General features: G+C 61.7%; 1 protein-coding gene across 1 annotated transcript in view; it reads left to right on the top strand.

Annotated features, from left to right (window-relative positions):
• Nucleotides 1-26,787, top strand: part of SND1 (staphylococcal nuclease and tudor domain containing 1) — a 76,963-nt gene that overhangs the window by 27,212 nt on the left and 22,964 nt on the right. Inside the window, exons 11-12 of the mRNA XM_068189301.1 lie at nt 13,936-14,025; nt 23,013-23,113. Of these exons, the coding sequence (XP_068045402.1) occupies nt 13,936-14,025; nt 23,013-23,113 (191 nt within the window). The remainder of the gene's footprint in view (nt 1-13,935; nt 14,026-23,012; nt 23,114-26,787) is intronic.

The raw sequence follows: 26,787 nt of genomic DNA, 5'->3' as shown, positions 1-26,787 counted from the left end.
GCGCTCAGCCCCCAAACCCTGTGCTGGGGTTTGGGATCTGTCCATTCTGGAGATGGATCCATCCTGCTCCCTGGAGCAGTTTGCTGGCCTTGGATCCATCCAGAGGCGGAGCTGAGCCGTGTCTGGCAGTTCATGGGGTGGAGGAAGAGCCAATTCCCAGGAAGAGCAAGGAGGGCTCAGACCTGCTGGATCCAGCTGCGGTGATTCTGCCTCAGAGCTTGGTGACACCTGGGTGTCCGTGCCACCAGTGTTCCCGGAGTTTGGGATATTTCCATTCCCTTTTCCAGTCACCAGCTCGTTCCCTTGGACAGCCACATTCCAGGGCCCATCAACCACTCCGGCGGAATTTTCTGGATTGCGGCAGTTGCAGCACAAATCTGCTCCAATCCCCAATTTATCTAAATTGATCTCTTAATTGGGAATTCTCTGGAGGAGGGGGAGTCGAACACATGGATCCTGATTCAACGGGAGGAGCAGGGAACAAGCAGCCTGCTGGGGGTGGGCTGGGAGCTGGGAAGCTGGAACTGGGGCAGTGCCCCCGACCGGAGCAGGGACATGGAGGCTGCCAGGGCTCGGGGGTTTGGGAGCTTTTGTGAGCCCTGGAAGTGGGATTGGGAGCAGAGATATCCCAGCCCCTTTCCCAGCTGCTCCAGGACTCCCTCATCCCACCTGCACAGCTGAGATCAGGCTGGCACTGCAGGTGTGGGATTTCTCCAGGGATTCTCAGGACGGCCCTGGGACACTTCCAGACTTCTTTTCCAGGGATGCAAAGCTGACGCTCTCTGGTTTTCCATGTTTCCCCTGGATGGCTTCTCATTCCTGTCCCTCTGCCCCACACCAGTGCTGGGCAGGGATCCCGGGCCCCTCTGGCCTGGATTTGGGATGAGAGATCCTGGTGCTCTGCCTGCTCTGGCCTCTGGAGCAACGGGAGCCTCCCATTGCTCCCACCGCCCCGGCAGGGAAAAGCTGGTGGCACAGGAAAGCTGGAAATGGCTTTAGAAAGAGGGAGAACAGATGGATTTGGGCTCGGATATTTTTTTCCCAGCTCTCAGAGGAGCTACATGCAGGCTCCTTGGCTTTCTGCTGTGATTCCGAAGGCAGGGAGCCCCTGGATCATCCAGGCCCCACTCCTGTGGAACCCTCACAGCCAGGGATTGGCATCCCTGCTGGAATGTGGGACATTCCAGGGTGCTCCCGGGGGTGGTGCCAGGTGGGATTCCCGTGGCTGTGTCTGGCTCTCCGGACACTCTGTGTCCTGCAGATCCCAGTGACTCCAGGGCTCTGGTGCTTTGGGGTTCCAGTTGCTCTTGGCGGTCCCAGGGTTTGAGTCCTGGATTCAGGATTTTTGTGTGCCAGGAATGTCGTGGCCGCTCCGTGTCCCTCGTTCCCTTGGGAGGGGTGGTGGATGTGGCTGCTCATCCTGCCGCATTCCAGCAGATTCAGGGAGTGTTTAACCCACACCTGTCAAAGCTGGTGCTTCCTCTACTCCTTTCCCTGTGCCTCGCTGGTTCCTGGGATATTTCTGTGGGATTGGAAGAGCTCTGTACCAGCGACCTGCCTGGAGTTCTGCCAGCCCTGCCGGAGGCAGCAAGGGCAGGGAGTGACCTTGGGCCCAAGGGCAGCCCGGCCCCTGGAGCTCAGCTTTTGAGGCTGTTCCAGTTGGATTTATAACCCTGCAGGAGAACTGGGAAGGGAAAGGAGCTGGGAAAGATCCCATCCCACCCATTTTTAGCAATCCCAGCTGCTCCATCCCTGGAAAAGAGCTGCTGGTCCCGGCTCTGAGCCACCCTGGATACCCATGGAGAGCCTGGGGCGCCGTGGGCGCCCGGTCCCGCTCGGTGGGTGCCGCTTGACAGATGGTCTGCAGGTGTCCGCCGGGAGCTTTTCCAGGGAGCAGCCAGCTGGATTTTGGGAAGAGGGCGGCTGCACGGCTTGGCAGCGCCTTGCCGGGAGCTGGGAACGTTCCTCGGGCCCTGCAGAGGCTGCGCTGGCACCCTCAGGAGCGCGGGCGATGCCACAGCCCTGCCAGGCGAGGGCTGGGAGGAGGGGCTGGCACAGGGAGCATTTTCCAGGCGGGAATGGCTGGGTGGGCTCTGCCAAACCCTCTGCAGGGATGGAGGCGCTGGCACAAATCTCCGGAGCTGCGATGCTGTGGTTGCCCCAGGATCCCTGGCAGTGCCCAGGGCCAGGCTGGACGCTGGGGCTGGAGCAGCCTGGGACAGTGGAAGTGTCCCTGCCACGGCAGGGGTGGCACTGCAGGGGCTCTGAGCTCCCTTCCCACCCAACCCATTCCGTGATCCTTCTGGTAACGGAGGATCTGTGCCTGGAGGAACCGGGGATCCCCAGCTCGGCTGAGCCCCCCCGTGTCCCCTCTTGTTGTCCTTGTCCCTGTGGGTGCCGTGAGGACAGTCCAGGGAGCCGTTCCCGGGGATGCGGGGGTTGAATCCGAGGCCGTGGCCCGCTGGGAATGCCGGGCGGGATGCACGCGGAGCAGGTCGCGGCTGCGATTTGTGGCGCAGGGTTTGTACTACACAAATTGCTCCGCACTCAACAAGCATGAAAGATTAACGAGGAACAAAGCCATGAACTCATCCGGGCCCGCTCCCGCTAAATTACTGCTACAGGGATCACGGCAGCTCATCCACGGGTTGTGTAACCGAACTGATTTGCCGGCGTGGCCGGCGCGGAGCCGGCGCGGCTCCGAGTGCTCCGCACGCGACTGTAATGGATTCTAAATATTGGCAGAGCCGAGGAGAGGAGGCACGGGGGCACCGGAGTTCCCGGATCAATATTTAATGGGAGCTGCAGTCGCTTCCAGGGAGAAGACAAGTGCAGTCAGCATGTTCTGGGAACCTGGAGTGTGCCCTCCGGGCAGCAAGTGCTGCGCCGGGAAAACTGATTCGCTTGCATCTGCGGCTGCCGAGCCTCCTGCCGCTCCCAAAGTCATTCCTGCCTGGAAAAGCAGCCCTTCGGTGTTTAACCCGCGCCTCTGACTGCGGCACCGCGGCTCCCGGCAGCGCAGGGTGTTCAATTCCGGCTGGGGGGGATCCAGGGAAGGGCTCTGCCTTGCCTCTGGAGCGTTTTCCCTGCCCAGCCGCGAGCAAATGTCCAAATGCACGGAGCTGGCTCCCAGGGGAGCTGCCAGCGCCAGGTACAAGGCCTGCTCCGGGTTGGACTCATTTGCGAGCTGGCACAGTTGGGTTCCTGTATGGATTACAGCTGCTGGCATCCCAGGAAATTGCTCATGGCTCAGAGAGCAGCAGCTCGGCAGCGAAACGGGAACAGACTCCAGCCCGGAGCGCTGGAGCGGCAGCAGCGGCAGCAGGAGCCGGGCTGGTGCTGGAGCAGCCGGCCAGCCCCGGAGCCGGCCGGGAAGCTGGGCAGGAGCTTGCCAGCAATTACGGAGCAGCTTTTCCATGAGGCAGCAGCTCCGGGAGGCCCCGGGGCTGCGCTGCTCCGAGCAGGCCCCGCTCAGCCCATCTGCTGCCGCCGAAACCTGGATGTGCCGCGTGGCAGGAATAATCCCCGGAGAGCGGGCTGTGCCGAGATCCTTCCCCAGCCGCTTCCCGCTAAGTGCTGCAATTCCTCTGTTGTAATTCCTGCCTGGTGTTGTGACACCGATGCTTGGAGGGAGATCCAGGCACCTGCCAGATCGCATTCCCGGGGATGCTGCTCCAGCCTCGCGCGCTCCGGGAGCCGCTCCAGAGGTTTGGTCCGTGCCCAGCCCCGGCTGTTTCTCACTCGGCTGGATGAGCGTGAAAACGCTGCTGGGAGAGCGGAGCTTTGACCTTCTGAGCTCCTCGGGAGCTGCTGGAATTCCTCAGCGCATGGAAAATTGCACTGAATTGGAGCAGCGCCTCGGTCCTGGCACAGAGCTGAGCTCTGCAATTAATGCTCCGGCCCTTGTGCCTCGGGAATCGATCCCTGATTTTAGTGTGGGATGAGCCTCTGCACTGGCTCCGTTCCCATCTCCCAGCTCCGGAGCCTCTGCTCCGGGTGGGAAGCAGGCATGGCTCCGGCACTGCCCCGGACCCTGCCCGGTCACCAGCGGGGGTGGCCGAGGGGACACTGGGGACAGAGGTGGGCCACACGGTGCCATCACCCAGTGGGGCAGGCAGGGGACAGGAGCAGCTCCATCCGCACACGACAGGACAGGGAAGCTCCGGCCCCAAGGCCTGGCCCAGGCTCAGATCCCACTCCCCAATTCCCAGCTCGAGGTGGTCAAAGGGGGTCCCGGCCGGGCCAGGCCTCCGTGTTTATCCCAGGGCACCCATCCCTCTGTGCTCAGGAGTGGGAGCTGGGAGCCTCCCCAGCCCCGGCAGCGCTCGGGGGTTGGAGCCGTGGGAGCAGTGGGAACACCCCCATTCCTGCACCTCTGCCAGCACCGCTCCCAGAATCGGGAATCATGAATATTCCCCCTCCATTAGCACCGGCTGCATTTAGTGCCAGACATTTGGAGACGTGACGGATGGATGGGATGGACGGGGGATGGATTGGGAACATCCCTCACTGGCACCTGCAGCCCCCCCAGTCCCTTCCCCCAACTTGAGTTGCTGGACTCCAGTGGCACCGGCCATCCTTGGGGACACTGGGAGCACCTCAGAACCTCCCAAAATTCCTAGTGCAAGTAGCAAAGCCGTGAGGACCCTTGGAAAGGGCTTTCCATGGAGGATCTGCCCTGGATCTGCAGGGCTTTGTGGAGAGGAAGGGCTGGGCCCCTCCTGGCACAGGGGTGGCGTGGCGTGGCACGGCCCCAGGGTCACCGTGGGTGTGCTGGAAGTGACCTGGGCTGTGCCAGATCTGGGGCTGGACCATGGATCCTGCCTGTGCCGTGGCTGATGGATCCATCCTGCCCGTGTCAGGGATCCTGCCTGTGCCATGGATAATGGATCCATCCTGCCTGTGCCAGGGATCCTGCCTGTGCCGTGGCTGATGGATCCATCCTGCCCGTGCCAGGGATCCTGCCTGTGCCGTGGCTGATGGATCCATCCTGCCTGTGACAGGGATCCTGTCTGTGCCATGGATAATGGATCCATCCTGCCCGTGCCAGGGATCCTGTCTGTGCCATGGATAATGGATCCATCCTGCCCGTGCCAGGGATCCTGCCTGTGCCATGGATAATGGATCCATCCTGCCTGTGCCAGGGATCCTGTCTGTGCCATGGATAATGGATCCATCCTGCCTGTGCCAGGGATCCTGTCTGTGCCATGGATAATGGATCCATCCTGCCCGTGCCAGGGATCCTGCCTGTTCCTGTGCCGTGGCTGACGGATCCATCCTGCCTTTTCCCCCGACCCGCCGGCACAGCGCAGCCCCCTGGGGCTGGCGAGGGGGTCTCAGAGTGTCCTGTGAGCAGAGCAGGGGCGACAGTGATGGTGACAATGGCACTGACGGTGACAGCTCGGAGTGTCCCCTATCCCAGGCCCTGCAGAGGGGAGGCAGCGCCATCCTTCAAAGCTCTTCCCTCGCTGCCGGCCCTGCTGTCCTACTTTTCTCCAGCTGCTTTTCCTCCTTCCCTCCGTCACGTGCGGGTGGGCTTGGAGTGCTCCGGAGCAGCTCCGGCTCCCCGGGCTGGGCTCTGAGCTGGGCTCTGAGCTGCTCCCACATTCCAGCACTCCTGATTCCTGCTCTGACCCTGCTCAGGGTCCCGGTGCCCGTGGGGCTGTACGGGAGGATCCACGAGAATGAAACCCGCCGGGAGCGGGGACAAAAGGGGCCGGGAGTGAGTCCCCTCCCACGCGACCCCAAATCCAGGGCAGGGAGGGCTTGAAGGGACAGCCCCGCTCCGCATCCCTCAGGGTCTGCAGTTATCCTCTGAAATCCGGGATAACAGCGGGGACAGCGTGGAGGCTCTTCCCGCAGCCCTGAAATGGCCGTGCCTGGCAGCAGCTGCCGCCTCTGTCCTCGTCCCTGTCCCCGTTCCCGTCCCCTTGGCGACGGTTTTGGGAAGCAGAGGCATCTCCCGGTGTCACAGTGTCCCGCAGCCAGGCTCTGGGTTGGGATCATCCCTGTTCCGTGAATGCTGACCCCGTTTTCCCTCTCTGTGGGAGCGGAGCAGCCAAAACGCTGCTGGATTCCCAAATCCACGTGGCCCTCGGAGCCACAACCCCATTGCCTGCAAAGTCACATCCCAAGGCTGCTCCAGCCGGATTCTGGTCTGAGGGAGCCTGGAACCAGCATCTCCCACCATGGCAGGGGTTGGGATACATCCCCCAATTCCAGGTACCCGGTTTGGGATGCTTGGAATGCAGCACCCCATTTCCAGGTGCCCAGTCTGGGATGCAGTGCCCAGTCCCAGGTGCCCACTTCATGGTGTCCAGGATGCCTCCCCCAGTTCCAAGGGCCCAGTTTGTGATGCCTGGAATGCCGTGCCCCAGTTCCAGGTGCCTGCTGCTGAGGATCTGCATTCCAGCAGCCAAAGGGTATTCAGTATAAATCCAACTTCTGTGATTTCCACCTTTTTCTGGGCAGTTCATTCCTGAGGGAAACACAGGCTGAGGATGGATGAATTCCGGCGGTTGGGACAAGAACCCCGCGGCAGCAGAGCCATGTCTCCCGTTTATCCGGGAGAACCTGGATGCCTGGAGCAGGGGTGCTGCTGGCACATCTTTTCCAGGGATCTCAGCCTCCCTGGGAGCAGCTCTGCCGGGGCTGCCGGGGAAGTCGGACTCGCTTAACGCCGAGTTCCAGCGTTGCAGAGGGGAAATGACGAAGGGAAAGCCACAAGTGATCTGTGGAAGGAGCGGATATTTTGGGATATAATTTCCTCATCAGCCCCGGAGAGGGGGCACTGAGCCAAGCGCTGCCGGATGATGAATCCCCCGGGAGCGGGCAGCGCCGAGCCCGGATGATTCCCCCATTAATTCCCTGGAAAGGGCCCTGCCCACCCTGCTGCCCCCACAGAGGAGTTTGGGGCCGGGCTGGGGCTGGCACGGAGCTGCCAGCGGGGTTAAACCCCTCGGGAAGCTCCTGTCAGCACCCCAGCCCAAATTAAGGGATTCTTCCCCAGTTCTTCCTCAGCCAGGAATGTTGGAATCATAAAACCATGGAATGGGTTGGGTGGGAAGGGAGCTCAGGGCCCCTGCAGTGCCACCCCTGCCATGGCAGGGACACCTCCCACTGTCCCAGGCTGCTCCAGCCCCAGGGTCCAGCCTGGCCCTGGGCACTCACAGGGATCCAGGGGCAGCCCCAGCTGCTCTGGCAATCCCAGCCCAGCCAGGAATTCCCAATTCCCAAGATCCCATCCATCCCTGCCCTCTGGCAGTGGGAGCCATTCCCTGTGTCCTGTCCCTGCAGGCCTTGTCCCCAGTCCCTCTGCAGCTCTCCTGGAGCCCCTTTAGGGGCTGGAATGTGCTGGAAGCTCTCCCTGGATCCTTCTCTTCTCCACCCTGGGACAGTGGGAGGTGTCCCTGCCCACGTCAGGGATGGCACCGAAGGGGCTGTGAGGTCCCTTCCCACCCAATTCATTCCCTGATTCCCAGATTCTATAATTTATAACTTTATTATTTATAGTTCTCCGTTGTGCTGAAGCAGCCCTGGTTATTTCCGTGCCGTCGCTTCCATCGTTCCCCGCCGTTCCCATTTGTCCTGCGGCGTTCCTGCTCCAGCTCCTGGCGGAGTCAAGGCTCCCTGGGCCTTCATCCGTGCCCAGGATGATGAGGATGGTCATGCACAGCGTGTCCTGGAGCAAGCAGGGAGCAGAGCCTGGCATGGGAGCAGCAATCCTGCTGGAGCCGGGGCCGTCCCGCTCGGGGCTCTCAGGGTCGCTGTTCCAACTCCAACTGTCCCGACCGCAGGGTCCTGTACCCGCCTTTTGGGGTCCTGTACCCCCATTTGGGTCCTGTCCCACCCATTTGGGTCCTGTACCCCACTTTGGGGTCTCCCAGCTGGAATGTTGATGCCATGGAGCTGCTGGGGGAGGACTTGGTGCGGCTCTGGTTGTGTTTGGAAGTGGGGATGGTCCCCAGTCCTGAGGGGACAGAGCTGTGCCCATGGTGCCAGCCATGCTGTGGGGGCACCCCAAGCACCTGGGGCGCTCCAGGCTGGGGCAGGGGGGCTGGAAAGCTGGGAAAGGCCCTGGGGGTGCTGTGCCAGCGGCTGGGCACGAGCCCAGGGTGGCCAGGGGGGCAGGAGGCCGATGGCCCCTGGGCTGTGGCAGCCCCGGTGTGGGCACAGCCCAGGGCAGGGACTGTCCCCTGTGCTGGCCCTGCTGAGGGACCCCCTGGAATCCTGGGGGCAGCTCCGGGCCCCTCCCGCCAGGAGAGCCCTGGAGGGGCTGGAGTGCCCAGGGAATGGAGCTGGGAAGGGGCTGGAGCCCCGGGAGGGGCTGAGGGAGCTGGGAAGGGGCTCAGCCTGGAGCAGAGGAGGCTCAGGGGGACCTTGTGGCTCTGCACGAGTCCCTGACAGGAGGGGACAGCCGGGGGGGGTCGGGCTGTGCTCCAGGGAACAGGGACAGGAGGAGAGGGAACGGCCTCAGGCTGGGCCAGGGCAGCCTCAGGGGGATTTTGGGGAAATTCCTCCTGGAAAGGGCTGTGCAGCCCTGGCACAGGAGTGGAGTGCCCATCCCTGGAGGGATTCCAGAGCTGTGTGGATGTGGCACCTGGGGACAGGTCAGCGGTGGCCTGGGCAGTGCTGGGGATGGTTGGACTCGATGGGCTCTGAGGCTTTTCCAGCCTCAGTTGTCCCACGGCTCTCAAGCCGTGCTGCCCTTCTCTAGCAGCCCCTGGCTGTGCCCTCTGTCCCCCAGGGCCATCAGAGCCTCCAGCGCCGCCCAGCTCCTGTCTCTCGAGTGGCTCTCAGGGACTGCAGCAGCGGCTGCAAGTGAGGGCAGGGAGGGAGCAGGAGAGCAGGAGAGGCTGGAGAGGCTGGAGAGGCTGGAGAAGCCAAGTGCCCACTTGAGGCATCGCTCCTTGAACAAGCACCTGCCTGGGGCTGCCTGCGAATGTCACCGGGATGTCACCGGGAGCTGCTCATCCCTGTCCCCGTGCGCGGCACATCCCCGCAATCCTCAGGGCTGTCACTTCCCCGGGGCTGCTGCTGCTCCCGGTGTCATTCCCAGCCCTGCCGGGCTCCCAGGACGCCGGGAAGGAGCTGCGGGAGCGGCGCCGGGCCCGGGCGGAGCGGAGCTTCCCCGGGCTGCGATGTGGAGCAGCCGCTCCCGAGCGCTCCTGCTGCTCCTGCCACCGCCCTGCCGGCCCCGGGATGGATCTGCAGGATGGATTCCCCACCCGGCACATCCCAGGCGGGTTCAACCGAGGGTGAAGCGTGGCGTGCCACTGCTGATGAGCCATCGCCCTGTCCCTGCTTCGGGAGCAGGAGCTCCCTGGATCCCTGGGGACTCTCCTGCTCCGGCTGGGAGCAGCACTCGGCTCTGCCCCGGCCCAAGGCCCCGCTCTGGGGGCTGCAGTGTCCCAGGGTCCCCCTCCCGGCGCTGGCGTTTCCAGCTGGCAGCTCCCGCTCTCCTCCCGCTCGTTCCGCCCTGGCACTGGGAGTTGATTAGCTCTGCTAATTACTTTACAAATAATGAGCTTCCCTAATTGCGCTGGCAGGGATGGGGGGGCTCTCCCCACCTGCCATCCCACAGTGCCGCTGGGCTCTGGGTCCCCTCGGCTCCACTGGGAACCCCCCTTGAGTGTTGGCATCCAGAATTCTGGGAAAAAAACCCAAAATCTTTGCATGGGGAGCTGGGAGCTCTGGCTCATCCCGGGGGGATCGGGCCATTCCCCATGCTCTGAGCACCTCCAGATCAGTGGGATGCGTGTTCCAGACGCTGCCTGTTCCTTGTCACGGCCCCGGGATGGATCTCCGGGATGGATTTCCCACCTGGCACATTCCAGGCGGGTTCAGCCGAGGGTGAAGCGTGGCGTGACACCGCTGATGAGCCATCGCCCCTTCCCTGCTTTGCCTTCCTGGGAGCAGGAGCCTGCCACTCCATGGACTCCCAGGAGCCTCTCTTGTTCCGGGTGGAATCCTCCCTCAAGGGGAATGGAGCAGGTTCCCCCCACCCTGGGATCCATCAGGGGCTGCAGAGTCCCTGGGGATCCTGGAACGTGGAGCTGGATTTGCCATCCCGGGCGTTTTCAGCTGCTCCAGCTGTGACTGCATCCATCATCACCCCCACCCTGTGCCCTTGGGAAGGGGCTGGGGCTGGAGCGGGACCCCCAGCAGCTGGGAATGGCAGCACTCCACGGTCAGTCCTCCCCTGGAATTCTGGCAGCGGATACAGGCTGCTGCTTCCCTGGAAGCAGACCTTAATTAGGCCCTGCCCGGTGTAACGCTGTTAATTGGAGAGGAGAGCCGGAATTCTGTCGCCCTGTTGAGTGTTCCAGGCCGTGGGGGGTTGTTTTGGGAGGAGGGAATTCGGGGGTCTCTCATCCCCCTCTGGAGCTGCTCTGGAACCAAAAAGTGGCATTCTTGCCCGGCTTCCCCAGCCTGGGATAAACCAGAGTATTCCCATCAAATTTGGGATTGAAATCTCCGTGTTCCGGGAGGGAAGGGAGCGGGTGCCCCCCTCCTCTGGCAGCTCCCTGAAGATGCAGCTCCGACTCCGTCGCTAATGGAGCGACATCCTTGCTGCTCACCTTTAATTAAGTGAGCCTCAGATCCCTGGGCTTAATTAATTTCTCAGTGGCTGATGACTCCCTCCAGCAGCCGAGGAGAGCCGGGACTGGCATTTCATGGAATCGTGGGATCCCAGAATGGATTGGGATGAGTTGGGTAGGGTTGGAAGAGACCTTCAAGCCCATCCAGTCCCACCACAGGCAGGGACATTTCCACTATCCTAGGCTGTTCCAAGCCCTATCCAGCCTGGATGTGAACATTCCAGGGATGGGGCAGCCACAACTCGCGAGGGCATTCATTGTTGGGATCCAACTCCCGCCTCGGAAAATGGGTTAAACCCAACAAAATCCTTCTCAGTGTCGGAAATTGCCGGAGTTTGCCATCTGTGGAGTTCCGTTAACTTCCCGCTTTTCCATTGATTATTTGTGTTCATTTGCAAAAGCTCTGCTGAGCGTCCGAGGTCTTGAACGGCTTCCCAGAGCCGTCAGCTGCCGCTTTCCCTGCGCCGGGAGTGTCACGGCTGTGGGACAACAGAGCCGGCTTTAATGGGGGCTGACAGGGCGGCGTCGGGGCGGTTTGGGCTGGGCACTTAAACGTTCCCATTATCCAGCTCCTGGCACCGCCAGGCCCTGTGGGGAGGATTCCCTAAGGGAATTGGCGTTTTGCAGCAGCAGCAGCAGCAGGATGTGAGAGCTTGGTCAGCACCAGCGCATCCGGGGCTGGAATGGTGCAGCCGTGGCTCCCGGCACAGCACCGGGGCCCCTGTGCTGGTGACCTCCTTTTTGGGATGACCCCTTCTTGGGGTGACTCCTTTTTTTGGGATGCTCCCTTTTTGGGGTGACCCCTTCTTGGGGTGACCCCTTCTTGGGGTGACTCCTTTTTTGGGATGCTCCCTTTTTGGGGTGACCCCTTCTTGGGGTGACTCCTTTTTTGGGATGGTCCTTTTTTTGGGTGACCCCTTCTTGGGGTGACTCTTTTTTTGGGATGGTCCTTTTTTTGGGTGACCCCTTTTTGGGGTGGTCCCACATGGCTGCAGACTTGTGAACTGCTCCGAAGGAGCTTTGTGGAGGGCTCAGATCCCAGCTCCATGGCACATCCAGGACTGGCAGGATGGCGCTGTGGATCCCAGTATGGCTTAGGAATGTCACTGGTGCTGTGGAGTCTGTACTGATTGTCCTTTTTTTGGGATGTCCCCTTTTTGAGGTGGTCCCAGTGGCTGCAGACACGATGGAGCTTTGGGGAGGGCTCGGATCCCGCCTCCACGGCTCCTTCAGGAATTCCCTGCCGGCCCTTGAGCCCCCGGCACTGCCGGGAGGTGCCGGGGCCACCCAGGGCTTTGCCGTCCAGCTTCCTGCGCTCCAGCAGGATGGGATTAGGGATTTAACAGCCTGTGCCAGACAGACACTTAACTAAGCCATAAATTTGGAGTTCGTTAGTGAGGATTAATTAGTGTTTGCACAGGGCTTTGCCGTGCGGAGCAGCGCTCGGTGTCGGAGCTCTGCCGTGACCTTGGCGAGGGCGGGAGCATCTCAGGGCCTGGATCTGTCAGATCCCACTGACAGAAGGGTCCAGAGTCACCCCGAGGATCTGAGGACTGGGAATGCTCGAGGAGCCCATGGGCAGGGGCTGGAAGTTTGGAAAGGGGGAGTTGTGCTCTCCTGGGAAGGGGCAGAGAGAGAGGCTGGTGGTGCCACAGTAGCTCTTCCATGCTAGTTCTGAGCTCCTGCAGCTCCAGGGGCTGGAGCAGCGCCTGGGATCTGCTTTGGGATCTGCTTTGGGACCTGCTGTGGGGGCAGGAGGTGCCAAAGTTCCCAGGGATCCATCCCGTTCCCATCACTGGCACTGGCTGTGGGTTCCTGGGGATCCCCTTGCTGGATCCATCCCGTTCCCATCCCCTGTGCCGGCTGTGGGTTCCTGGGGATCCCCTTGCTGGATCCATCCCGTTCCCATCCCCAGTGCTGGCTGTGGGTGCCTGGGGATCCCCTTGCTGGATCCATCCCGTTCCCATCCCCAGTGCCAGCTGTGGGTGCCTGGGGATCCCCTTGCTGGATCCATCCCATCCCTGGTGCCGGCAGGGCTGCACGGTGCGGGCGGAGGAGGGAACGTCTCCAAGGAGCAGCCTGGGAATGAGCGGCGTCAAGGACAATAAACTCTGCCAAAGCCTCGTTCATTAGGGAGGATCCGAGTGCCGCCGCCTGTGTCCCCCGCTCCCTCTCCGTCTGACTCCGCTCCATTTCTGGCTGCTTTGGCCTGATCTCCCTCTTTTCCCTGATTTCCTCCCCAGCTCGGGGAAGTGTGAGGGGGCCACGCCCACGGCACCGTGGCGGCGAGCAGAGCGACTGCCCAGGGCCATCCTCCACCGGGCCTGAGTTGGGTTGGGCTGGGCTGGCTTGGGTTGGGTTGGGTCACGCTGGTTTGTGTTGGGTCACGCTGGGTCACTTGGTCTTGGGTCATGTTGGGTCACGCTGGGTCGTGATGGGTCACGTTGGGTCACGTTGGGTCACTTCGTCTTGGGTCACGTTGAGTTACGCTGGGTTGTGTTGGGTCACTTTGGGTCACGTTGGGTCACACTGGGTTGTGTTGGGTCACGTTGGGTCACTTTGTATTGGGTCATGTTGGATTCCATTGGGTTGTGTTGGGTCACTTTGGGTCATGTTGGGTCACACTGGGTTGTGTTGGGTCATGTTGGGTCACACTGGGTTGTGTTGGGTCACTTCGGGTCGTTTTGGGTCATGTTAGGTCACACTGGGTCACTTTGGGTCACGTTGGGTCACACTGGGTTGTGTTGGGTCACGTTGGGTCACGTTGGGTCACTTTGTATTGGGTCATGTTGGATTCCATTGGGTTGTGTTGGGTCACTTTGGGTCACGTTGGGTCACACTGGGTTGTGTTGGGTCACTTTGGGTCACTTTGGGTCACACTGGGTTGTGTTGGGTCATGTTGAGTTACACTGGGTTGTGTTGGGTCATGTTGAGTTACACTGGGTTGTGTTGGGTCATGTTGAGTTACACTGGGTTGTGCTGGATTGCGTTGGGTCGAATCCCCGTTTCCCTTGGGAGTCTCCCCTTTTTGCTCAGCCTTTGTGGGGATGTGACTCCAGGAGATGCCCTTGGACAGAGGCCGGACACCCTGGGGGGTCACCCCCACCCCAAATTCCCATCATCCCATTCCCTCCTGGAGCTGTCGCTCAGGGATGCCCAACCTGGCACCACGAGGCTGCCGGCACCTCCTGGGGGATGTCGGGATTATCCCGGGGTCCCCTCGGGGTTCAGCGGAGCCTGAACTGGGATGTGGAATTGGGTGGGGCCCTGGGAGAGGGTGGGGGGCGACGGGTAGATTTGGGAATCCCCTGACCTGACTCCCCTCTCTTGGCAGGACAAGAACAGGAAGCTGAGGCCCCTCTACGACATTCCCTACATGTTTGAGGCCCGGGAATTCCTGCGCAAGAAGCTCATCGGGAAGAAGGTACGGAGGGAGGGATGAGGCTGGGATGAGGCTGAGGATGAGGGGACAAGGATGGGACAGGGCTGAGGATGAGGGAATGAAGGAGGGGATGAGTCTGATGCTGGTGCTGCATGTGGCTCCTTGCAAAATTCTGGGATGCCCCCAAGGCTGGAGTGCCCCTCGAAGCGTTGCACTCCCCATTTCCCAGGAATTCCGCCTCGCTTCTCCCTTTGTTTCCCCGGAGTATTTTCCGAGGCTGGTTCAGAGCAATTCCGGGAATGAGGAATGTGTTAACCAGCAGAGTGAAAGCTCCAGATGCAATTTTCCAATGCTCATAAAACAGTCAAATAAAATCAATTCCCTTCATGGCGCGGCCGTCGCTGCTCGTCGGGGCTGCTTCGGTGCCTAATTGGATCTTTCCAGCTTGGAGCCTGCCTGGGTAGTCTGAAAAAATAGGGAAAGGGGAATAGAACAGCTTGGAAGATTTTTTTAATGGGAAATCTGGTGCTTCCCGGAGTCGAAAAATAATGTGGCAGTGTTGTTGGGATTTGTGATGGGAGCACTGGGTCTGGAATGGGATTCTGGCACCTCAGGGTGGTCCCAGTATGAGCCATTCCGGGGTTACTGGTGCCAGTTTTCTGCCATCCGCCGTTGCTGTGCTCTGTGTTGGATCAGGGATTGGAATTGGCTCTGGCACTGGGTGCCCTTGGTGGGTGACCTTGGGGATCCCTGGGATTCCAGGGTGTCTGGGATTAAGGGAGCTCAGCCTGCCCTGCCTGTTCTGAGGAGCTGTGGGATTCCAAGGAGTTCTGGAATTCAGGGAGCTCAATCTGCCCTGGTTCCTGGCCTGCCCTGGCAGCTCCGTCCATCCCCATCACGCCGGGACCCATCCTTACGGATCCTGTCCCTGTGCCTTGGGAGGCTCCTATGGACACACCCCAGCCCATCCCAGCCCATCCCAATGGACGCAGCACCCACCCCGGGGCGTGCCACTGCTCCCTGGAATGCCCCATCCCAGGGCAGGGACCGTGCTTGGGGCAGATCCCTCAGATGCCCCATCCTGGCATGATGGGATCCTGGGAGATCCCAGCAGCCATCCCGGCTCCTCATGGCCATTCCCAGCTCCAGGGGGTTGGGATTCACCGGCAGTCACTCGTCTTACTGGGGGTGTTGCTCTTCCAGCGCATCCTGCTCCAGTGCTGTGGGCAGGAGCCTTGTGGGATGGGATTTGGATCTCCCAGAGCTCTCCTGAAGCTCCTGCTGCCTGTTCCATCCATCCCAACATTCCCAAGGGATTTCCAGCTCTGGCTGCTCCAGAGCCAGCCCCAGTTCATGACTGGAGAGCCTGAAACCCACCCTGGGTTTCATCCCAAAATTATGATGCCAGATTCCTTCCTATCCCATCCTGCTGGAGTGCTGGGTCATCCCTGACATTGCTTTCCAAAATAATTCCCTCTGGAGAAAGCACCGAGGGGGGATGAGGAGGGATCCATCCCTATCGTGGCTGCCACAGCTCCATCTCCTCCAGTTCCTGTTAGGAGAGGAGCTGGCATGTGGGAACCCACCTCTGAATTCCTTGCTCCCTGGGAAGAGATGGAAGGCAATGTATTTTTCCTTTTGCCCTCTCATTTTTCCTTTTGCTCTCATTCCTGAGCAGCGGGCGTTTTCCAGGCTGGGATTTTCCTGGCACATAAGGGCTGGATTTGGGGATTTAGGCTCTTGTACTGGAGCCTCTCCCTGCCCTGTGTCCTTCCCAGCCGCTGGAATTTGCCCAGCAGCGTGGGATGAACCGGAGCCAGCGCCCGGCTGCCCAGGCCACTATGGATTTGTGGGATAAATCCGTGGAGCGTGTCGGGAAGGGCCGGCTCCTCCGCCCATCGATCGCGCTGCGCCGTGGAGCGGCTCCGGATAATTGCGCCGGGCGTGGGAGATGGATCGTGGCTCTTCCCTAATTAACTCTGGGATTAATCGCTCGGATGGAGAGAGCCGGCAAGGGAGAGCTCCGGGATGAATATTCCCTGTGCATGGAAGCGCTGCCGCCCTGTCCTTGCCGGCTGCTCGGGGGAAAGAAAGGAGGGGCTCCCTGGGGTGTCCCAGGATCCCATCTCTGTGCTTCATCCCTGTATTCAGTCCCTGTGTCCCATCCCGTCCCATCTCTGTGTCCCATCCCTGTGTTCCCTCTGTGTCCCATCCTGTCCCATCCCTGTATCCCATCTCTGTGTCCCATCCTGTCCCATCTCTGTGTCCCATCCCTGTATCCCATCGCTGTGCCCTATCCCTGTTTCCCATCCCTGTGCCTCATCCCTGTGTCCCATTCTGTCCCATCCCTGTGTCCCATCCTGTCCTATCTGTGTCCCATCCCTGTGCCTAATCCCTCTGTCCCATCCTGTCCCATCCATGTGCCCTATCCCTGTGTCCCATCCTGTTCTATCTCTGTGTCTCATCCCTGTGGCTCATCCCTGTGTCCCATCTCTGTATCCCATCCCTGTGTCCCATCTGTGTCCCATCTCTGTGTCCCATCCCTGTGTTCCATCCCTGTGCCCTATCCCTGTGTCCCATCCCTCTGTCCTATCCTGTCCCATCCCTGAATCCCACCCCTGTGCCCTATCCCTGTGTCCCATCTCTGTATCCCATCCCTGTGCCTCATCCCTGTGTCCCATCTGTGTCCCATCCTGTCCTATCTCTGTCTCATCCCTGTGCCTCATCCCTGTGTCCCATCTGTGTCCCATCCTGTCCTATCTCTGTGTCTCATCCCTGTACCTCATCCCTGTGTCCCATCTCTGTATCCCATCCCTGTGTCCCATCCTGTCCTATCTCTGTGTCTCATCCCTGTACCTCATCCCTGTGTCCCATCTCTGTATCCCATCCCTGTGTCCCATCTCTGTATCCCATCCCTGTGTCCCATCTGTGTCCCATCCTGTCCCATCCCTGTGTCCCATCATTCCCACCCTCCCACCCCATCCCACTCGGGACGGCTGATCCAACCAGGAGTGCTGCCCATCTCCAGAGTCCTGAGTGGTTTCCCGATGGTTTTCCAGGGCATTCACCTGTCTGGTCCCCTCAGATGCTTCCAGGGATTCTCCTTTTGGGGTTACAACAGCAGCAATCCCAGTGCCAGCACTGCTGGGGACCAGGGCTGGGATAAAACAGGGATGGGTTTGACCAGGGAAAACCTTCTCCCCTGGGAACACCATCCCAGTCCCGGGAAGAGGGACGGCTTTGGAAGACTGGAGGATTTTTGGAATGTCGGGCAATTTTTCCTGCGTCTCGCAGGAGCTTGGAAGCTCTGAGAGAGCTCGGCACAGCAGCGATGCCCGGGGGGGATTTTGGGAAGGTCCCAGTTCTTAATGCAGCCGGGGCTGGGGACGGTGGGGACTCATCCCTCGGGAAGCTGCGCCGTGCCTGAGCCGGGATCCGGGGTGCTGTTCCCGGGAATGTGCGGGAGCCGGGGCGGCTTTGCCAGCTCTGGAGCGTCACGGGGACGGCTGCGTCACCCGCCTCTTCCACGTGTGGAGTTGGGCAGGATTTGGCTGCCGGGGAGGATTTGGCTGCTCGGAGCCGAGCCGGGAGAGCTGTTGGGGAGCGCAGTTTTCCCGCCCGGATTGCGCTTGGAATCCGCGGCGTGCGCGGCTGCTGCAGTGCGCTGGGCTGGCTCCGGCACGGGGAGGCGGCAGGGGCGAACGGGGTTATTCCCGGTGTAACGATCCCAAATTCAGGGACCTTTCCTTTCCCTGCATCCATCGTCCTCACCCCGACGCTTCCCAGCCCGGCGCTTCCATGGTTATCCCGCTCCAAGGTCAATCCTGCCCCGGGGGTCTCCGTGGCCCCTCCGGCAGCCGCTGGAGCGGGAGGGAGGAGGGAGCTCGGATCCTGCTGGATCGCTCCTGGCGATGCCGGAGGCGCTGGAGGCTCCCGGGAGCTGCTGTGGAGCATCCTTATTCCACATCCCGGCCTTTTCCAAGAGGGATGATGGGAGGATGGAGAGGTGGAGGGGGTTAGGGAAGCGGAGCCGGCTCCCGCTCGCCATTCCCGGGAAATCCCTTTGCCCGCAGCAGGATGCGTGGGGGGGCTGGGATGAGCCGGCCCTCGGGAGGGAAATCGCTGCTCCAGAGGGAAAACGCTTCCCTGGATCTGCCCCGCGGGGGTCCCTGCCGTGCCTCCTGCAGCCCCCCATCCCGCCGGGATCATCCCGCACATTCCTGCTCCCAGCCCCTGGCCCCCGCCAGGTCTCCGGGAACGTCCTCCGGCACGGGAGGGACACGGGGGGCACCCACGGCCCCGAGCCCCCCGCCAGCCCCTTCCCAGCCCCCCCCCGGCCCTTCCACCCGGCACGAGCTGCCAGGGAATTAAAAATATTCCCGGGAGCGGGTGACGCCGCCGGGCCGGGAGATCCGCGGGCGGGTGGGGTATTTTTAGCCCGGCAGGTCTGGGCTGCCACCCACCCCCCATCTGTCGCCCCCCGGCCCCCCCGTGTCCCCGCGGCCCCTCGGAGCCCCCCGTGGGATGAGGGAATAGCAGGGAATGGCACCACCGGCACGGCCCCGAGCCCACCCCGCCCTCCCCATCCCAAAGGTGGGGCTGCTCCTGACCCTTCCAGGCGGGATGAGCCCCCCTGCCCCCTCTCCAGGCAGCCCCCGGGAGGGGTCCCTGCCCCCGCTGTCCCCCTGGGATGGGGACGTGTCCCCACGGCCTGGGGTCCTGAGGCTGGAGCACAGGATGTGCCTGGAATGTCCCATTGTGTTCCCCCCGGCCCAGACTGGGGCAGGAACGGGGACAGGACCACGGGGGGTGCCCCCCCTCCACTTTGGGACCAGCTGGGACAGGGTGGCAGGGGCCACACCCTGGGGACAAGGAGCTGGGAACAACTTCATTGGGACCCTGGTCCTGGGGACAGTGAGGCAGGAACCCCATCCTGGGAACAGTGTGTTGGGAACAACCTCACTGGGACCTGATGCTGGGGACAAGGCCAGGGGCCGCAGCCTGGGGACCCCATCCTGTTCCCAAAATGTCCTGGCATCCCCAGCTCTGTGCTGGTGAGCCCAGGCAGTGAGTGCCGGGGTGCAGGGTCTCCATGGGGTGCAGGGTCTGCATGGGGTGCAGGGTCTCCGTGGGTGCAGGGTCTGCATGGGGTGCAGGGTCTCCGTGGGTGCAGGGTCTCTGTGGGTGCCGGGTCTCTGTGGGTGCAGGGTCTCCGTGGGTGCAGGGTCCCCGTGGGTGCAGGGTCTCCATGGGGTGCAGGGTCTGCATGGGGTGCAGGGTCCCTGTGGGTGCAGGGTCTCCATGGGGTGCAGGGTCTGCATGGGGTGCAGGGTCTCCGTGGGTGCAGGGTCTGCATGGGGTGCAGGGTCTGCATGGGGTGCAGGGTCTCCGTGGGTGCAGGGTCTGCATGGGGTGCAGGGTCTCTGTGGGTGCAGGGTCTCCATGGGTGCAGGGTCCCTGTGGGTGCAGGGTCTCCATGGGGTGCAGGGTCCCCGTGGGTGCAGGGTCTCCATGGGGTGCAGGGTCTCCGTGGGTGCAGGGTCTCTGTGGGTGCAGGGTCTCCGTGGGTGCAGGGTCCCCGTGGGTGCTGGGTCTCCGTGGGTGCAGGGTCTGCATAGGGTGCAGGGTCCCCGTGGGTGCAGGGTCCCCGTGGGTGCAGGGTCTCCATGGGTGCAGGGTCCCCGTGGGTGCAGGGTCTCTGTGGGTGCAGGGTCTCCATGGGTGCAGGGTCTCCATGGGGTGCAGGGTCTCCATGGGTGCAGGGTCTCCGTGGGTGCTGGGTCTCCGTGGGTGCAGGGTCTCTGTGGGTGCCGGGTCTCTGTGGGTGCAGGGTCTCCGTGGGTGCAGGGTCCCCGTGGGTGCAGGGTCTCCATGGGGTGCAGGGTCTGCATGGGGTGCAGGGTCCCTGTGGGTGCAGGGTCTCCATGGGGTGCAGGGTCTGCATGGGGTGCAGGGTCTCCGTGGGTGCAGGGTCTGCATGGGGTGCAGGGTCTGCATGGGGTGCAGGGTCTCCGTGGGTGCAGGGTCTGCATGGGGTGCAGGGTCTCTGTGGGTGCAGGGTCTCCATGGGTGCAGGGTCCCTGTGGGTGCAGGGTCTCCATGGGGTGCAGGGTCCCCGTGGGTGCAGGGTCTCCGTGGGTGCAGGGTCCCCGTGGGTGCAGGGTCTCCGTGGGTGCAGGGTCCCCGTGGGTGCAGGGTCTCCGTGGGTGCAGGGTCTCTGTGGGTGCAGGGTCTCTGTGGGTGCAGGGTCTCCGTGGGTGCAGGGTCTCTGTGGGTGCAGGGTCTCCGTGGGTGCAGGGTCTCTGTGGGTGCAGGGTCCCCGTGGGTGCAGGGTCTCCGTGGGTGCTGGGTCCCCGTGGGTGCAGGGTCCCCGTGGGTGCAGGGTCTCTGTGGGTGCAGGGTCCCCGTGGGTGCAGGGTCTCTGTGGGTGCAGGGTCTCTGTGGGTGCAGGGTCTCCATGGGTGCCGGGTCTCCGTGGGTGCAGGGTCTCCGTGGGTGCAGGGTCCCCGTGGGTGCAGGGTCCCCGTGGGTGACATTGGCGGCGGTGGCCGCTCAGAGCCCGTGGCTGGATGTGCTCCCAGGAGCGGAGCTGCCGGAGTGATTTAATCCACCCTGACTGCAGCTGACCTTGGAAAGCCGCCCAGGCACAGCTCCGGCTGCTCCGGGGGGGCAGAGCCCAGGGGTGCCAGGGGGTCCCTGCATCCCCAGCCCCTCCCAGCCCCTCCACGGGCACGTCGCCCTTGGATCCCGGGAATGCTTTGCCTTCTGTCCTCGGTGCCGGAGCTGTGGGTGGGGGTGCCACTGCCACGTCCGGTGTCACATGGACCCTGGCCTGGCCTCAGATGATCCCGGGTGCTGTCCCAGCAGCTCCAGGTCCCTCCAGCTGAGCGAAACCCCAGGGCCTTTCCCAGCTTTCCGTGTCTGGAGTGTTCCATGGGGTTGGTGTGATCCAAGGGAACTTCATGGAATCATGGAATGTTTCCAGCCCTGCCATGGCAGGGATACCTTCACCTATCCCAAATGGCTCCAAGCTCTGTCCAGTTGGCCTTGAGGACTTCCAGGGATCCAGGGGCAGCCGCACCCTGTGCCAGGGCTCCACTTGGCCTTGTGGAACCTCATCGCACGGATCCGACGTGTCCAGATCCCTCTGTGGAGCCTTCCTGCCCCTGGGCACATCCAATGCAGTGGGATACAGCAGGACACAATACAGAGCTTTCCTGTTGAGGGGTGACCCCATCCCATCCCATCCCATCCCATCCCAATCTCTCCTGACTCCTCCCAGATCCATCCCCGAGCCCTGGGATCCCCCGTCCCCCCCGGCTGCTCCGCCACTGCCGTTCCCCGTTCCCGGTGCTGCATCCCAAGCCAGGTGTTTCCCACGCCGGCCGCTCCTGAGCCAGACATCTCAGAAGCCCCGGAGCAGCTGAATTCCCAACCTGCCTCTCGGAGTAATCGGCGTCTCTTTTTCCCCTCCAGTGGTTCCGACGGGAGCTTTGCTGCGAGGAATCGCTGTAACCGCTCCCCTTAATTGGCTCTTTCCTGCCGGAGCCCCCTCTCCGCATGGAAAAGCCGCGGCTCCGGCGCCCTGCCAGACGCTCCGACCCTTTTTGCATTTTGATGTTGGTTTAATGAGTGATTTTCGGGATGAGCCGAGGCTGTGGAGGGGTTCAGGGATGCTCCTGCCTCGCCTGTCTGGCTGCCTTTGGCTCAGCGCGGCTCCGGCCATGCGGAACGGGAACAGGAATGGGAACAGGAGTGGGAAAAGTCCAGAGGGGCCGAGTCCAACCCTGAGGCCACAGCACTGGCACGTCCCCAAAGATCCCCACATCGCCCCTGTGTCACTCCCGTGTCACCCCCTCTACCCCAGAGCCTCAGGGTATTCCAACCATTTCCTGATACCAGGAAAGCATTGAGGATGGAGCTTCCCTGGGGAAGCAGAGGGGTGGGATTGGGTGGGATTTTCGTGGAAATGGCACCTGCAGATGTAGGATGTGATGCTGGGAACTGCTGGGGAGTGATGCCTGGAGGAGGGAAGGTTCCAGGGGGACCTTCCAGGGCCTGAAGGGGCTCCAGGAGAGCTGCAGAGGGACTGGGGACAAGGCCTGCAGGGACAGGACACAGGGAATGGCTCCCACTGCCAGAGGGCAGGGATGGATGGCATCTTGGGAATTAGGAATTCCTGGCTGGGCTGGAATTGCCAGAGCAGCTGGGGCTGCCCCTGGATCCCTGGAATGCCCAGGGCCAGGCTGGACCCTGGGGCTGGAGCAGCCTGGGACAGTGGGAGGTGTCCCTGCCATGGCAGGGGTGGCACTGCAGGGGCTCTGAGCTCCCTTCCCACCCAACCCATTCCAGGATTCCCTGATCCCTGCATGTCCCAGCTGGTCCCAAGCCCTGGTGCAGTGGGAGGTGATGCGTGCAGCAGGATCTGCCCCCGAAAGTGTTCCCAGTCCTTGTCCGGGATCCCAGAGCAGTGGCAGCAGTGTCCCAGTCCCTCCCTGCTGTGTCGGAACCATGGGGAGATTCCAGGCTCGGGATGCTCCCTGCCCTGCCCCAGCCCTTCCCATCCCTCCCGGAGACCCTGATTCCAGGACACAGCCCCGCTGGAGCGGGAAGTGCCACTCCTGTCCCCCTGTCCTGGCAGGAATGTCGCATCCATAAACCGGGAATTGCCAGGGCTGCTACACCTCGGGATCCCCACGGATCTCTGGGGACATCTGGCAGGTGCTGGGATCCTGACTGGGATCTTGTCCTGCCTGGGAAGCTCCCGTTTTAATGTGCCTGGAAGCTCTGGTGGTGCCAGAGCTGCTGGGAAACGGCTCCGTCCCCGGGGCATGGAGAAGGAGAGGGGCTGGAGACTGGCAGTGGGAATGTGGGCATGGGGAGGATGGGGATGGGATGGGGATGGGGATGGGGATGAGGATGAGGATGAGGATGAGGATGAGGATGAGGATGAGGGCCTGGCTGGCTGATCCCAGGGCTCTGGCCATGGGGGCCGGGCGGTGCCGGCCCTGAGCTGTTCCCTGTTCCAGGTGAATGTTTCCGTGGATTACATCCGCCCCGCCAGCAGCGCCACCGACACCGTCCCGGCCTTCTCGGAGCGCACCTGTGCCACCGTCTCCATCGGCGGAATGTGAGTCATCCCCAGGGACTGGGGCTCCCACCTGGAATTCCCACCTTGCCAGGGCTCTATGGGGTTGGAGGGTGGCTCGCTCCCCACTTGGCCTGGGGTCAGCCCCCATTCCCGACATCCCAGCGTTGGGGTTCTGTGGGATACATTGGGATGCTGCTGTCTGGACCCCCACACCTGCCCCCCCACAGCTGCATCAGTTTTGGGGGATATTGGGATCAGGTTCCCCCAAATCTGGCTGCTTCAGGGGTGGCTTTGGAGGAGTAATCCCTGCTGTGTATCCCGGGGTGTTTGTCCTTCCCAAGGGACCCCTCCCCGATTTCCCTTCTCCACGAGAAGGTTCAGGAGTGGGGAGTGTTCCAGAGCAGCTTCTCCTCAGCCAGAATTTGTGGCTTTTCCCCTCAGGGCATGAGGTGTTGGTGCCTCTGGCACATCCCTGTGGATAGGCCGAGCCTCCAGCACATCCCTGTGGATAGGCCGAGCCTCTGGCTGGCAGCGGCTCTGGGAGCTGCGTAGGGAGGATTTGTCATAGGCCCTTGGTTGCTTTCCCAGTTTTTTTTTCCCAGTAGCAGCTATTTTGGAAAGCACCCAAAGCGCTGCAGCGCTGCCTTTCCTTCCCTGATCCAGGGGCTGCAAGAGCTGCACTTCCCTTCCTTCCCTTCCCTGCAAAATCTGGGAGAGCTGCGTTCTCCTGCTCCCTAATCCCAGGGCTGGGAGGGCTGCCCCTGCATTCCCAGGATGTTGCACAGTGCCTGTGCCATTCCCAGGATGTTCCACAGTGCCTGTGCCATTCCTGGTACTGCATCCCGGGATGTTCCACAGTGCCTGTGCCATTCCTGGTACTGCATCCCGGGATGTTCCACAGTGCCTGTGCCATTCCTGGTACTGCATCCCGGGATGTTCCACAGTGCCTGTGCCATTCCAGGGATGTTCCACAGTGCCTGTGCCATTCCCAGGATGTTCCACAGTGCCTGTGCCATTCCTGGTACTGCATCCCGGGATGTTCCACAGTGCCTGTGCCATTCCAGGGATGTTCCACAGTGCCTGTGCCATTCCCAGGGCTGCATCCCAGGATGTTCCATAGTGCCTGTGCCATTCCCAGGATGTTGCACAGTGCCTGTGCCATTCCAGGGATGTTCCACAGTGCCTGTGCCATTCCTGGTACTGCATCCCGGGATGTTCCACAGTGCCTGTGCTATTCCCGGTACTGCATCCCGGGATGCCGGGGGTGGAACAGAGCAGGGTCTGTGTCCCGAGGCCTTTGCCAGGCTGGGATGGAGCAGGGAATAAAGCCTGGCTTGTCCTCCTGGAGTGTCCGCCCGGCATCTGGGCTGGGCTGAGCCTGCTTGGAATTCTGGGCACGGCGGCGCCGGGGCGGGAGCCAGAGCAGGAGCTGCAGCCCCAATCCCACCTCCGGGCACTGGGAACTGGCGGGGCTGGAGCACAAACCCAGCTTCTCCTGCTGGATCCCTGCTCATATCCCAGCCTGGATCCCTGCCTGGATCCCTGCCCATATTCCTGCCTGGATCCCTGCACAAATTCCTGCCTGGATCCCTGCTCATCTCCCAGCCCCCTCCCTGCCCACATCCTGCCCATTTCCCTGTCTGGATCCCTGCCTGGATCTCCTCTGGATCTCTTCTGGATCCCCGCCTGCATCCCTGTCTATCCCTGCTTGTGTCACTCCCTGGATCCCAGGATCCCTCCCTCCCACTTCTCCCTTCCATCTCCTCCAAGTTTTGGGCCTGATCCCTAGCCTTAAATGCTGGTGCATTCCCCATCATCCCAGAGCATCCCATAGAATTCCAGAGCATCCCACAGTCCTCCACAGCATCCTGCACCATTCCATAGCATCCCACAGCATCCTGCATCATCCTCAGGGAAAAAAGCTCCTAGAAATCCCTAACACCACATTTCAGGAGCATCTTGTGCTGTAATTCTAGGTGCAATTCCCAGCAGGAGTGGGGGCTCCCTTCCCTGGGGACAGCGGGGCTGAATGCTGCAGTTTGGGATGGAGTTTGGGGGGTGGGATTGGTTTGGCACCCCTGATCCTGATCCTGATCCCAATCCCTGCTGGGCACCGGCTCTGATGGGATGAAACCCCTCCAAAACTTCCTTTGGGAAAGGAAATGTGGGATGAGCTTAAAAATTGACATTTTTGGCTTGAAGTTCCCAAATTGGCATTTTCCAGCCTAAAGAGGTTTTTTCCATTGTATTCCCAGTCTTTAATCTGGGATCTGGGATTAACTGGGGGATGCTCCTTCCCTCCAGGCCACAGCTCCAGCTCCATTCCAGAGCTTTGTTGGGAGATGGGATTGGGGGGGGGGCTCCCAGGGAGCCAGGCTGGAGCAGGGTCTGGAATTCGTGGGCTGGAATTCCTTCTTTGAGCCATTATCCCTGTCTCCCTCTCCTTTGCCCTCCTCCCCTGCATGCCAGGATTAGTCCCTGTGGGAATTCTGAGCCTTAAAACCGCTGAACCCCGAAAGAATTTGGCCTTTTCCTGGGATTTCCAGCCCAGTGAAGTGTTCTGTCACTGGGAAGCATCCAGATTTCCTGGCTGGGAGTGCTGGGAATTCTCCAGAGCACCTGGACTTTCCAGTGGCCCAGGGAGGGGACACGTGGGGCACTTTTTCCACACCTTTTTCCAGGATGCAGCTGGGATGGGGAGTAGGATGTCTGGGATGGGGGGTGGGATGTGTTCAGGATGAGAAGCAGGATTTAACTGGGATGGGGAATCTCAGGGAGCACTGGCAGCCACCCTGGCCCTTCCCTGGCCTCCCCCAGCTCCTGCTCCTTCCCGAGCATTCCCGGGGTGCCCATTCCCGGGGCTCAGCATTCCCAGGCTGCCGCAGCTGCTCCAGCTGCAGCGATTCCCTCGCTCACCAATCCCCAGTTTTTTGATTCCTCCCCCTGCTCCGAGACCTAATTTCGGCTCCCGGTGATGGATTTGCCCTTCCCCCACACAGGAAGGGGCACACCCGGGAATCGGGAAGGGATCAGTCCCTCCATCCTCTGGATAGATCTGCTTTTTTTGGGATACGGAGGGAATTAGCGGGGGGGGGGGCAGTGACTGGAGGAGAATTAGGGAAGTGCTGGCGAAGGAGAATTCATGGATTTGCTTAAAGCAGTGGAATGTGATGGATTCATCCCCGCCTTGCACAGGCCCCCCTTGCTGATCCCAGAAATCCCAGTTCACTGGGAGAGACTGCTCCCAGCCACTTCCCGTGGAAATGGGGGTGGGGGGGTCTCCCTGTCCAAGCCCCCCCACACTGGTGCCCCAATTCTTTCCCGGAAAAAAAAAGTGGGATGGTGGAATCAAGGAGATTCCTGTGAGCTGGGGGCCATCACCCCTCGGATTTGGGGGGGAGTCCGGGGGTGGTGCCCCTGTCCCAAACCGGTGTCCACCCCCTGATCCTGGAAAAAAGTGATGGGATTGGGAAATCCAGGAGGAGGCTCCCGTCGGCTGGGAATGCTGAGCCTGCTGGGTTTGGGGTGGGGCGGGAGGGGAGTTTTCGCATGAGGTTTTTGGGGTGAGGTTCTTGGGGTGCTCCTGGAGGCTTCTCCCTGTGGCATGAGTCCAGTTTGGGTCTCCCATTGTCCCCCACTTGGTCCCAGCCCAGAGAGCTGGAATGTGTCACTCCAAGGCCTTCCCTTGGGATGGGACGGGGTGGGATGGGATG

This window comes from Anomalospiza imberbis, chromosome 5 (genome assembly GCF_031753505.1).
Source record: "Anomalospiza imberbis isolate Cuckoo-Finch-1a 21T00152 chromosome 5, ASM3175350v1, whole genome shotgun sequence".
In the NCBI taxonomy this organism is placed as follows: Eukaryota; Metazoa; Chordata; class Aves; order Passeriformes; family Viduidae; genus Anomalospiza; species Anomalospiza imberbis.
This window is presented reverse-complemented; position numbering and strand designations above follow the sequence as displayed.